Source organism: Rattus rattus, chromosome 15 (genome assembly GCF_011064425.1).
Source record: "Rattus rattus isolate New Zealand chromosome 15, Rrattus_CSIRO_v1, whole genome shotgun sequence".
Classification (NCBI taxonomy): Eukaryota; Metazoa; Chordata; class Mammalia; order Rodentia; family Muridae; genus Rattus; species Rattus rattus.
This window is the reverse complement of record NC_046168.1, coordinates 68,562,312-68,576,814: the sequence shown is the minus strand read 5'-3', so window position 1 is coordinate 68,576,814 and position 14,503 is coordinate 68,562,312. Positions and strand designations below refer to the sequence as shown.

The following is a 14,503-nucleotide window of genomic DNA, read 5'->3' as shown; positions in this document are numbered from 1 at the left end:
ACAGCTCCCAATCCTTCCTCCAATGTTCTACCAATTAGGAATCAATAATTCAAACATATGAGCCTCTGAGGCCTTTTGCACTTAAACCACCACAAAGGGCTATGGAAAAGCGTCTCCCATCTTGCTGTAGGCCCCTCTCTGATGTACCCACTAATGTATTCCGAACTTGCCTCGATTTATGACTTTCTTCATTCTGTAAGACTAAAAACTTTATAAAGCTGCTCCCGTGTTGGAACATAGACTTCGGGGTAATCTAAATCTGTGCTCACAATTACCCAAAATGTCCCCCCATATCTCCTATTCCCTTCAAGGTGAGAGCTCTGTTTTTCTGTTTTTTTTTTTTTTTTGCATCAACAAATTATAATTACTAAAAGTGTACACTTACCTTAACCATCTGCCTCTAAGACTTAACCATCTGCTTCTAAGATAAAGGATACCTTAAGATAAAATTTATGTAACATTTTATTGAATGAAACATTTATAGTTATAAAACCACACTGAATTTTATCAAACAAAAAAATTAAGACAGCAATTTTTAACACTATAATAAAACGATTGAACGTAAAGCCCTTCAATCACAGGTTGAAGAAATTCTTTCAATATCCGGTATTCCACTTTACGACTCACAAAAGGGTTCACTTGCTGTGTGGGAAGTTTGAGCATTGATTGAGAACATTCTACTTGATTGCAGGATCTACCGTGAAAAAGGCTAAGCCCAGGACCCTGAACACTGTGTAACCCCTGCAAGACTCAGCAAGGACCATAATGCCAGTAATCAATTTTTCCTTTAGAAGCTCTGTTAAAAAAAAGAAAGAAAAAAAGAAAGAAATCAGAAGGAAAAAATACAGAATTGAGCCACCATTTCCAGTTAACATGCACTAATTTGTAAATCACGTTGCACTCATTGCTTTACCATGAGAAGGGGCTCACACATATTGATGCAGAGAGTCTCCCTCTACCCACAAGCAGCTACTTCTCCCCACTTACCCGCCTTTCACAAATCCTATCGCTCATCTGGGGACAATGGCTTTTTCCTAGAAGCCCAGTGCTGGCTCCGCTTTGGACTAGAAACCATCCTAGTGGTTCTCTAGAAGCATTGTATGTTTTGAGGATTAAGTACACAGAAATGTTTATGGAAGGGAACATTGGAGAGAGAGAAAATGTGGTATAAGGTAGGGATGCAGCTGGATTAAAATAAAAAGAATACAAGTATACACTGATTAGCATTCATTAGGCAGTTTTTTACACACTCCTCATGCAGTGAGAGAATGTGATGAGAATGGTAGGGCAGGGAAGAGGGGGAGTGGAAGTGCTCCCAGACTGCCCTGGCCGGCAGGAATATTAGAAAGCCGTCAACAATCTGAGTAGACAAAGCAGACCACGAGAGACCTCGCTCCTTAGTATTGGATTCAACTGTGCTGGATTCCTGAGTTCTATACTTGAGTATTCTGCTCACACAGCAGGTTCCTTACTATTGAGCATCCAAAGTTGGAATTACATTATCTTGTTTACCACTGTGCTGCCAGCAGCTCATAATGATTCATTTAAATTAACCGGGAGATACATTTAGCAGGTTTTACAAATGAGCAATTAAGGAAAGGTGCGAGTGAGTTTCTATGGCTTTAGTAGTAACGAAGTTACCATTTACTACTTACTCTCCATGTATGCTATGTCTGGGTTATCAGAAGGGTTTTCATGGCCTTCTAGGAAAAGCCAGCCTTGAGTCATGCGCACTTACATCAACGCGTTGCAGAAAATGCACTCGTTGTCGTAAGTGTGTCCATTGGTCCCACAGACTGGATTAATTTCTTTGGTACACATATTTGGGAATTCTTTGTACTTGTCGCAGTCTGGCTGTCAGACATAAAGAGACGATATAAGGTTTAATCATATACTGATCTTTGGGGGCAGGGGGGGTAAAGGCATCCAGCAGAATGGTTCAATATTAAGGTTTAAATATAAACATCGAGGTACCCAAACATAAATGTGATATATCTATTTAATCACACCTATTTACTTTGCTGTATGTGTGTGTATGTGTGCACAGGCATGTGTGTATGTGTCTGTGTGTGTGTGTGTGTGTGTGTGTTCTTTCATGCACATGTGGGGGTCAGAGAACAACTTGCAGGAGTCTTTCTACCATACCAGCCCTGGAGATTGAACTCCGGTCATCAGGCTCGGTGGCAGGTCCATTTATCCTCTGAGCAATCTTGCCAGACCAAATTTGTTGCACTATTGATACATGTTTCATTAACCTGATTTTTTTAAAGCCGCCTAATTACTTACCCTTCAGTCTCTTGTCTTTCTGAACCATCCATGACAGACACATAACACTCATATATGTGAGTGTTTATATAGATGTGTAAGGTTGTACGCAGATAGAGGTAAGGAGAATATTGGCGACTTACAGAAATAGACAATAGTGTATATTTCCTGATGAATTTGCCTTTTAAACTTCTCTGTAATTGTTATCCATTCAGCTGTATTAGACTCCAGTTCTTCACATCTATGTAACATTATAGTGTGTTGATACTTTTAAAAAATCATGATTAATCCACCCTTTAAGAGATTAATAAAAGGGGTTGGGGATTTAGCTCAGTGGTAGAGCGCTTGCCTAGGAAGCGCAAGGTCCTGGGTTCGGTCCCAGCCCCGGGGAAAAAAAAAAAAAAAGAAAAAAAAAGAGATTAATAAAAGGGTTGGGGATTTAGCTCAGTGGTAGGCGCTTGCCTAGGAAGCGCAAGGTCCTGGGGTTCGGTCCCCAGCTCGGAAAAAAAAAAAAAAAAAAAAAGAACAAAGAGATTAATTAAAAAAAGAGATTAATCAATTATTTTCAATCTTCCTTTCTAGAACAAACAATTCTATTTTAAATGGTTTTTAATATCTATTAAAAGGCCTCAGTCCATTAATGAAAATTTTGAATAATGCTATTATTGTTTATGTGCAAGTGTGAATGTATGTGCATGTGTGTGTACCTGGGCATATATGTTGTCTCTCAGATGTGCAAGAGCCCATGGAGGTGAGAAAAGGTGGTTAATACCATGCAACTAGAGTTACAGATAGTTTTAAGCTGTCACGTGGATGCTGGGCACCAAATGTGGTTTGTCTGCAAGAGTGGTTGTAAATGCTCTTAACCTCTGAGTCATCTCTCCAACCTCTGCAAGACACTCTTGACCTTCACGTAATGACAATGACATGTGTGCATTTGTTTGGTCTTAATGTTTTCCAGGTTTGTTCTATTATAGATAGATGTCCTGTTGGTATTTGACATTAAAAATTACCTATAAAATAGAAGTTTACCATTTATTTGTTCTTTTATTAAAATATTATATTTGCAGTTTCCCTTCCATGTACTCTCAGTTCCCCAGTTTCCTCTTCCCCGGATCCACTCCTCCCCCATTTCCCCTTCAGAAAAGAGAAACCCCCTGAGGACATCAACTGAACACAGCACAACAAGTACCAAAAAGGCTGGGTATAAAAGTCTTCATAGCAAAGCCATGCAAGGAAACCCAGGAGGAGGAAAAGGTCCCAAGGGCAGATACAAAAGTCAGAGACACGCCACTCCCACCATTAGGAGTCCCACAAAACGCCAAGCTAACAACCATAATACCCATGCAGAGGACCTAGCGCAGGCCCTTACAGGCTCAGCGATGGCCTCCTCAGTCTCTGTGAGCCCCTGTGAGCCCTGCTTAGTTGATGCTGTCGACCGTGTCCTCATGGTGTCCTCAACACCTCTGGCTCCTATGAAGCTGCCAAATTAATCAGTGTTAACTCACCTTATGACGGACTTGTTTGGAAAATGTAAACGTAATTTCTGAAACCAGGGAACAGAAGAAAAGTTAAGAATTCAAACGGGGAAACACAGTCTACAGTGTGAACTGCTCACAGTACTCCGCGAGGGTAGCCTGTGAAAACTGCTTATTCGTGACCTTCTAAGTAAGGAGTTGAGGAAGTAATGGAATATTGCACTGGTAGAGTGATTTCAAATCTGGAAATGTTCCTTGTTGTTTGCTAATTTCTAAAACTCTCCTTTTAAAGATACCATAGTTTTCCTTTCTATGTGAAACGGTGTAAGGAGCAATGCCTTGTAGCAAAGTCACTTAGTTTGCCTTGTATAAAAGACGTGCAGAAGCACTCACTAGCATTGAATAACTAAGATTTAGTATCTTAGGTCTAATCTTTCACAGTCCCTTTACTTATTCTGAATTTGGGATTTGTTAGTGGAAGAACAATGTATTTTCTCTCCAAGCACAGACCTCAGCTTGAGACAGACCTCGCTGACAAATCACAAATGATAATGTCAAGGAGCACCAGATCTGGAAGACGCTGTATGTGTGTATCTCATACATTACGTTCAACAACACTGAAATCCTGGAAAATGGGATGAAGGTAAATCTCTAACCAAAGATCAATGAGAACAACATAAAAATCCAAAGTACTGTTTTTAAGATTTACATTTTCAGTAACTGGCTTTCTGGGTACACAGTGTTGTGCCCCGCTTCCACTATTGATATAATTCAGTTTCTATGCTCCAGTTCTCCAAAACACGACATGAGTAAAACACGAATCATTAATCCAAGTCCTAAAGAACGTAATGCTTTCCCTGTCATCATTTGATGCTTCATCTAGCTCTGAACTCAATGGGTGCTTACAGCATTATATGCCTGGGAGGGGGATAGCAGAAGCTTTACTTACCATAATAAAACAGACCCACCAAGGCCAGAATGAAAATTATTTTGATCCATAATGAAGAAGAAGGCATTTTATCAAGTCTGTGGAACAATCATTTAAGAGCTTCTATAACATATTTCTAAGTGAAAATTTCTTACAGACCAAGAAGGTACCACACGTATTCCTTTCCTTAGTTGCTTAATTATGGCTAACACTACCTTCCCTCTATTCTTTTGCTAATCTTCAGAATCAATAAGACGCAGGCAGCAGAAGTCCTGAGTCCTCCCAGAGCCTTCGCTGTACCTATAAAGAGTTATTTATTCTCCCAGCAGCTGGCTAAGCTAAGAGATTCGCTGCACTTCACGAAATGCCTATATTGGGATTTCTGTTTTTCAGAAATAATTCTTCTTTAAGGAAGGACCTTGAAAAGTTGTTATAGCAACCCTAAGCTCTTGGACAGTCTCCAGATGTCTCTGTGCCCCTTTTCTGGAACACGGAGGCACCAAAAGCTCTAGACATTGATAAAGTTTGGCTTGCCTTCTCCTCTCAGTCACTTCCCCTCAGCTGCAGTTCTGATTGCTCTGTCTTTGAGAACCTTGTGAGGAAACGAGATCAAAAGCCTAGCACCGATCAATCAGAGCAGAAGTCTGTGTTCCCTCTGGAGGCTGCAAAATAGCTCACAAGATCCACCTCACTTGCTCTTCGTGGTTCTCTCAGTAGAAAGTTAGGAACAGCTTGACCTGATTTATCCAGAGGTAAAGAGAATGAGAAGTCAATTCACACACACAAACACACACACACACACACACACACACACACACACACAGAGAGAGAGAGAGAGAGAGAGAGAGACAGAGACAGAGACACAGAGACAGAGACACAGAGACAGAGACAGAGAGACAGAGAGAGACAGAGACAGAGAGAGACAGAGAGACAGAGAGAGAGAGGGAGGAGTATTTCAAACTATTGGGTAAGAAAGAACAAGAGAATAAAAACAAGAAAAACAAATTTAGTGACTTGTGACTCAACAATTTTACCTTGTGGTTTAGTCAGAAAAATTAGATCGAATACTAAAATAAAACTAATATGCTAATGCCTGGCTAACTTCACCAGAAATCTTATTTTTATTGTGTGTTTTGTTTTAAGGTACATACCAGAGTCACACCAGATCATTTGCAAGCCCATAGCACAAATTTACAGCCAGGAATAGACAAAGTGTCTATTGGACACTTTTTAACCTATATCCATTTCCACAACCAAAACAGTAAATGTATTGATTGTGTAAGAAACCCAGGCTGTGCTGTGTTTGAATGTTAGAAGGTACGGCAGCTGTGATGACTAGATCTAGATCTGGTTGCCAATTTGACTGGATAAAGGGATGCCTAGAGAGTTAGTAAACCACACTTCAAGTTAAGTCTGTGATGAGATTTTGGGAGAACCTTTTACAGGTCAATGAACTAAGTGGTTAAAATTCATTCTGAATGTAAACGCTATCATCCACTGGGCTAAAGGTCTTGATGGAGTGGAAAAAAAGAGGAGGAGGAGCACTTACCGACATTCTCCCCTATGGCAGATGCCCCCCCCAACATGTCATTGACACCCAGGAGAATCTGACTGCTTTTGAAGACCTGCTTTAGTTACTCTCGTAGAGAGCAGCATGGAGGAGCCTCAGACAGTCTGCTTGGATTGGCGCTGCAGCCTTGGTCTCCCTGTCACTGATGTATCTTGCACTAATGCCCCCGGCTTCTCAGCATGCACATGGCTATTGCGGGATTTTCAGCCTTGATGTATAAATCTATGCGTTCTCTCGGTTTTGTTTCTCATAGGAACCATGGTTGATGTGGCTATATCAGAAATCTGTTTTCTGAGTCCCTTAAAAGTCGAACATTCAATCACCTGATGAACTACGCACTCCACTGGTAGAACGACAGACCTCCTTTCCAAAGTAATCATCCTTCAGTTGAATGGTTGGCGCTGCCTACTTTCCCGTTTGTTTTTGTTTTGTTCATTACATTATATCTTAACCACTAATTTGGGGTATACAAAAATTCTCTGGAGAAGTCTTACAGAATGAATAAAGGATCAAATTTTCTATTCTTATTACCAGAATGTCAAGAATAAAATATGATTAAAATTTCTTGTCTCTAAAACATGGAGTTAACATTTATCTACCAAGACTCTTAGAATATGCGGCTGCTTCACATTTAGACATGTCCTAAGGTTTAAAGCCTAAGTCAATGGTTTAAACAGAAACCCTCACAAGGACAACGGACAATTTCCAGGCACTTATCTACTCTCCTGTCACCTACCAGTCACTAACTATACAGCTCTCTAATCAACTTTGTTTGCAGTCTATGAAATCTTTCATTATTCTCCGCTCTGATACAAGGGACGAAACCATGCAGATCGGCATAGCCCCATCGTGTCTCTAGGACAAACAGGCACTGGTCCTTATCTTATTCAAGGAAGAACTGCCTTAAAATATGAAGGACTTGCTTTTATTGATATTTAAAAAGTTATGTTGATAAGTGGAAAACTGTCAGATTCCAGCCAACATAAACGTTCAGATAAAGGACCTATTTCTAAACCTCCCTCCTCCTTCTCTACTTCCTTCCCTCCCTCTTTCTTTCCCTTTCTCTCTCTTTCTCTCCCTCCCTCTCTTCCTTCCTCCCTCCTACTCTCCCTCCCTCCCTCCCTCACTAATTAATATATCTTTTGCCTGTGAATTCATGTTATTTGCTTCTTTCTTTTCTACCTTGACTGAGATTGAAATTATGTCTGATATCATCATGATTCCCCTAGCCCATGAGAACACTAACCCAAGCAACCTCTTAGACTTTCAACTGCTCAAAACCCTTCTCTGAATGTATGGAAACTTGAGAGCAAATAGAACCTAACACATCTAATTTATTTAAAAATTTCTCATGTAATATGATATTTGGATAACTTCAGGAAATATCTCAGATCACAGGGACTGAAATATTTCTGAAACCATTACCTACTCAAATTAAAAAAAGGACTCTAATACATTTAATAACACTGTTTGATATTTTATTGAGCAAAATATTTAGATACTCGGAGCTTTACAATGAGTGGGGGCTTACATTATGGAACATGACATTAAGATAAGGGTTTTGTTGTTTGTGATCAACTTGCTCCATAGCCCAAGTTCACACTCACCTCAATCCTCTAGCCCCAGCTTCCTAAGTGCTAGGATCGTAGGTAGAAGGACCACACCTTGTCCAAATACTGAGATTTCAAACTATCATTTTATTTCTGGACATTGACAATAGACATTCTGAAATTATAGTTTCTCATTGTTGAGAGTAACCTTAAATGCACAGTATTTAATCTTCTGTCACACAGTGTGATTCATCTGCTCTTCTATGAATGAGAGACTTTGATCAAGAGACTCTAATTGTAGAATTCACCGCAGAAACATATCGTAACTACAGCCATTGGAATGTTTAGCTCCAGAAAATGTCAGCATTTACCATAATGAGCAAATGAGAAGGAAACATCACTTTTCCTGTAGAATCAAAAGAAAAAAACCATTAAAAATTAATCATACTTTCTGGATAGTTTATATGCTTACATACTTAAAGGAGAGGATTTTGACTTTGAACATGCTGGAGAGATTATGCTTTAGTCTTAAAGCAGCCGTGTCCACTTGCTTCTTAGCTCCTTGTATACCCTTTCCCCACTGTGGGTGTCTTTGGCATTTCCAACTTTCTCAGTGAAAACTCAAGTCAGATCCATCAAAGAGCTATAGATAATAGCAGCTCTTCCAAGAAGCACGTACCATTTCAGAACCAATGGGCAACTATTTTATAAGATTAGAAAGCCACATAAGGAAATGAGGACTAAAGAAGGCTGGCGAGCCTTCAGACACCAAAGTCTTTCAGACTAAAGGAGAGACAGAGACAGAGACAGAGACAGGGACAAGAGGTCAGTTGGGAGTGCCTGTGCTCTCAGGGAGGTTAGAAAGACAGTATAATTTCCAGAGACAAAGTGACATTCCACGCATTTCTTTTTAGCATTAACTGGCCGATGATCCATGGTGGATTTTAAAGCTCAAAATTCAGTCTGATTCCCAATCAGTTGTTTTGCCTGTAGCTAGAAGGCTGCAAGGCGGACCCTCGCAGCATTTCGGAGTTATGCTGTTTAATATTGCAGTCTCAGAATCACATCCTCGGGGCTGCTGCTCTGTAATAGCAACCCACAATTCACTGAGTTAAAGGAGTCAGTTCACACTTTTGCAGAACAGTTAACACAGAGCAACCTGACAGTTCACGGTAAGACTCTTAAAAAGAGCCTGAAGTATATTCCCTCAGCTTTTATAAACCATCATAGCTGTCTTTGCTACAGTCCATGTGTCTAGATTACCATCGATATGAGTTTTTATATCACTGTGTAATATTGCCTTATTTATGACTAGAAAAATAAATATTCACTATCGCATTCTTACTTCAGTGCATTGCAGAAAATACATTTATTGCAATAAGTTTGTCCGTTAGTTGCACACATAGGATAATACTCTTTGGTACACTTGTCGATGAAATTCAGATATGGTTTACAGTCTATCTGTAAAACAGAGAAAGGCAATAGAAATTATTTAATAGTGAACATTTGATTACAGTAATCTTAAAATACGGCATATATATATGTTCAACGTGAGATAACATAATGTGTATTTAGGATTAAAAATCAAATACCTACACACCTATGCAGTAATGAATCATTCTCAGTACTTTTAAAACAACATGCAAGGAGCTGTGTTTTCTTGGCAGTATTATCAGGTTTTAAAGAACACAGACTACTCAAATTCTAAAAAAAAATAGTTGAACAGAAATTTTAAAAAACTGGTGTCAGGTAAATGCACATAAATTTAACGAGCTGTATAAAGCCGTTGTTGTTCTGTATTTCATCTTGAATTATATTTGCTTATAGTCATATACTACAGTTATTGAGAGGAACTACATGCACTTATTATCTGGACCATAGAGCGTCTAAGTGGACATTTCTGTAAAGGTCAGAGACATGAAGTCCACTGATGTTCTTTACGTTGTCAACTTTGTTGTAGAATTTCCACTTAAATATAGAGCCTTCCTGAAGGTGGTACCTCGTGAACCAGTTCCCTGTCCCACATTGACTAGACAATTGTTTTCAGTGCTTGCTCTCTTTGTTTTCATTACCAGTGTTGGGGGGTGTAGCTTCTTCCCTGTGCTTTTACAATGCAGCTCTCACTCCCCTACGCTAACAGCCTTCCCTTCCCAGGGCAGTTCTTCCTCACTCCCACCGCAGTGACCAAAGCTTGAAGCAGAATGCACTGCTCACTATTCTGTCCTCTTCAAATCTCCACCAATTAACGACACTCTCTCTCTCTCTCTCTCTCTCTCTCTCTCTCTCTCTCTCTCTCTCTCTCTCCATTTAGATATTTCGTGTAGTTTTAGAAATCTTGAGAATAGTTTGTACTGGGGGAATTCAATATGTGCTTTTATAATATTTGCTTTTATGTAACCTTGGTGACCATTATGCATGCTGACATTTAAAATGACATAAAGAGGCACAGTGTATTTCCAATCATAATGATATAGTATAGTATGTATTATTTATATTACATTTTCTACCATTATATGACACACACACACACACTTTTCATTACTACTCATTCTCCTAAAATTAATAAGTGGTATACTACTTTCTCTTTGTTAGGATGAGTAATTTTACTTTTAAGTATGTTTTTTGTATCTCAGTATTGTAAAAAAAAATAACTAATAATTGCCAATATCTTTCCTATGTACATTACCACAGAGATCATCCCTAAATCACACCAATATGGTTTTAGGCTTTCTTAGTAGATTGTGTTGGTTGACCTTGGTATAATGATACTCACAGAAGCACATATTTTCATTTTTTTAAATCCTTGTATACTGTAGGCAATCTTACTGAGATTCTAAATTGACAAGCATTTAAAATTGTATTTCAAATTCCAAACGAACTAGTGACTTACTTGAAGTTTGTGTGCTGATAGGTTTGTGAAGGCAGTTTCTACAGCAATGAAAACAATTTTAAAAATAAGCACATCGCAAATACAATGGTGGCAGAAACTTAACTTCAGCAATCTACTCAAAGGACTGCCTCCAACAAGAGGAGGATTCTGTGCCAGTAACAAAAATAAAACTCTCCAATATATCTATATATTTAACAAAACCAGTTAATACTAAACAGGCAAATGATCTCTTGAAAAATTATATATCGTTTTCAATAACTTCTACTGAATTCGTCAGTAATCTCTGTGATGATACTACCTTTTAAAAGATTTAGAGTACAGATACCTAATTAGAATAGAAGAAAGGGCTGAGCCAAAAGTTACTTCAAAACATTGCGCTCTTCTACCGGGACATTTGTCAATTCTATGAAGTATAAATGATTAAAAAATGTCAGTGTCCAGAAAGAGTCTCTTCCTTACACATGTCTTTGATTTCAGGACTGGAGCTAAAAGTGTGTAACAATTCAGAATGTTGAAGCGTTCCAGACCTAGAAAAGAGCATTTCTTCCTGTACTTTGGATTTAATGACCATAAAATATCTTCAAACTACCAACTATGAAAATTAGTCAAAAGAGCCTAGACTTAGCAATGGGCACCATTTTAAATTCCACTGCGTGTGGCTTAGCACCATTTCGTGTCTCTTTCTGTACCGTACAAAATAAGTAAGGTACCTTTTGACAGGTTGTTCAGAAGCTGCTTTTTCTTATTTCACCGATTTAAGGATTGAGAAGGCCACAAAACAACCGAAAGTTCAGTTCCCATCTTGCTACAAAAAGACACCAAGAATTCTACCCAAGACTGAAAACTTACCGGAGTACAAAGCAATGGCCACATTGATGAAAACGGCTTTGGACCATAGCGAGGATAAATTCATTTGAGCAAATCTGTAGGAGAAACCAACCAAAAAGTTCATTACAAGGAACCTGGCTGCACTAAGAGTAGACATGATCAGTTGAACCGGGATTTCTTTGAACAATTGGAACCGTTATTACCAAGAGAGTAGCTAAGACAATTCTGACGTCAAGGATGTGTATGAGCCTATCTATCTTCCTTTGAAACAATACCGTGAGTGCAGCACCTGGCTGCTGTCTCCCTCTGGCGATACTGGGTACTGGGGCTGTCTTTCTCTACAATACTGACAGCAGTGCTTTGCACTGTAGCTGTCTTCCTAATGCTACACCTCATCTACCTTATGCAGAAAGATGGTGGACTCAGGGACAGACCTCTGGAGACCTCTGGCTCTCTTGTTCACTCTTCTTCAACTATAGTCTTCAAGGGAACTCTCGTTTCTTGATATTTGAGTGAGGAACTTGATAAGGATAAATGGTGGCCCGGGGCAGGCAAGACACAGAGGTATTTTGTTCGTTCCCCAGAGGCCATAAAATAGGTCGTAAGAGATGCCTACCAAGTACTTCTCAATAGATCATCTCTCAGCAGGAGGTATTCTACTGCAGGATCTCCTGTACCTAGAAATATGAGTGCAGTCATTGACCCTAACATAGATAAGGAATGTGGATACTTGGTTTATTCTAGAGAATTGAGCAGGAAAAGGGAGAGCCAATGTTTGAATTTAATAAGGCTCTATGTCCTTAATAGTTTTATAAACTAAATATATATTGGAATTTTTCTAGAGAAATGTTAAAAACCTATGGATGTAACACTCCACAGTCACTACTGTGAATATATATATATTCACAGTATATATATATATATATATATATATATATATATATATATATATATTCACAGTCAGGTACTAAGTGCAGCAGGTATGGAAATTCAGGAAAATAGTGATTCGTGATCATTACTACTGCTTTATTGTCTGCTAAAGAATGGATGAGCTAAAGGACACATCATAATTTGAATGACAAAATCCTGTGAAATGGCTGCCAAACTAAATGTCTTTCGACATGTAGCTAAAATATACTTCCCAGGAGATTCAGAGTATGCAAGCCCAGAGAAAGGTAGAATAAAGTTCTGAAATCTAGAAGGTGACCTGATGTATTGGGCACTGACACGTGAGAAGAGTGAGTGTAAATCTTGTGGGAGAAAGGATAGTAATGATGCACATGGAAGTTAATGAAACAGAATAGAAAGACAGTACGTACAGGCAATAGTGCCAAGAGCTAGTTGTTTGAAATGAGAAACAGCCTTACGAACTTTCCTGAGATTGTCCAGGAAAAGGGAGCAGTGGCTGAGAGTACTGAGCAGTGGGAGAAAAGAGTTCTTGTCACAAACCCCACAGGAAATAGGAAGAAAGTCACTGACGTGGGCTGTGAGAGGTAAGAGACTCCTACCAAACGCAGGTTGTTCTCTCTGCGTTGTGCATGCTGTATGAGATGTGAGCTCTCAGCTCTTAGCTTCCGGCTCCAGATGAAGCATCTCTTGTCCTCTGCCATACTGTCCCTGTCATTATGTCTCTCAACTCTGGTGAACCATAAGCCCAAATAAACCCTTCTTCTTACCATATGCTTTCTTTGTCATAGTATTTTGTCAGAGGAAGAGTAACTAATACAGCTGGCTTCACCTCTGATTTCAATAACAACAACAAAATATACAGGGTCTGTAACAATAATAATTAAAGGAGAAATATGAATTCAGGAGGGAGGGGTGGGGCTATAGTAAGATTGGAGGAGAAAGAGGGTTAGGAGCTACAGAGATATATTTTCTCAAAAATTAAATTACTTAAAAGAGTAATAAACCTTAAAGATAAATGATGGAATATTTATCAAACTATTCTAAAATCAGAATTTCTTGATGCTAAGCTTAAAATGTTGTTTAAAAGGAAAAGTAACAATCTGTATCACTTGTATAGGAAAAAATCACAAAAACAGAAGCAAGTAGAAACCAGCAACGTACAAACTGCTCTACAAGACTTGGGTGCATTTATCACACCATTCCAAGACTGATATTTTACCAGTATAATTAAATATATGCATTATCATTTCAATAGATGTACAAGAGCAAAAGGCAAAAATTGACACCTTTGAACAATAAATTTATTACTATGCTTAATAATCTAGGAGTAGGTGTGAAATACATCCATCTGATAAGGGTACCCATGGATATGACACACTACCATCATATGCCCTGTTGAGATATTTCATTCTTTTTCACACAAGGGGTCAATTTATCACACATTGCTTAATGTAGAACCTTTTAGTCTTCAAGAGGCAGAAGCAAAAGGACACGAAGTCTGACGACCCAGATTCAATCACTGGAACCCACTTGTGTAGTACAAGCTGATCTCCAGCTATCTCAAGAGTAAATGAGACTCAGACTGTGGTTATGTTATTTATCTTTGATAATCACTGGGGGGTAACCCCGAATCTACTCTTCTGACTGCTGGGCTGGCTACTTTCTCAGTGGTGCATCCTCGATGCTGTTTCTCCTGGCCACACTCATTGTCCACCTCCTCTAATGGTGGCCTCTTTCCTCTTGTTCTTCCTATTTCATCTCTTGCTCTCCTCTAACCAGGTAACTCTAAATCCACCCACCTCTAATCCTTCCAGTAATTGGCTGTAGCTAATTTTATTTAACCAATAGTTTTAAATCAAGGGCCAAGGTTAGCACAACAAAACCTTGTAAACATGAGAAGTCACTCATAGGTCTAGCTAGACCTTTGGGTATAGAATTCAGCATTACAATACACAGGAACAGAACACACCCCAACCCACGTGATGGATGGAGAGAGCTGATTCACTTCCGGTGCCCTTTGACCTCTGCACATGCACACTACTGCATGCACACCTCCACACACAACCTCCTACACACACAGAGAGA

The 14,503-nt window shown here is 39.1% G+C and overlaps 1 protein-coding gene across 1 annotated transcript; it reads right to left on the bottom strand.

Annotated features, from left to right (window-relative positions):
* Positions 1–750: 750 nt before the first annotated feature.
* On the bottom strand, positions 751–11,594 carry LOC116884314 (serine protease inhibitor Kazal-type 10-like). The gene is made up of 7 exons (XM_032885423.1): positions 11,531–11,594; positions 10,682–10,719; positions 9,137–9,252; positions 4,693–4,769; positions 3,774–3,811; positions 1,739–1,854; positions 751–796 (listed from the first exon to the last, which is right to left on the bottom strand). Exons 1-7 carry the CDS (start codon positions 11,592–11,594, stop codon positions 751–753), a joined length of 495 nt encoding a protein of 164 aa, XP_032741314.1.
* Between the last annotated feature and the right edge of the window lie 2,909 nt (positions 11,595–14,503).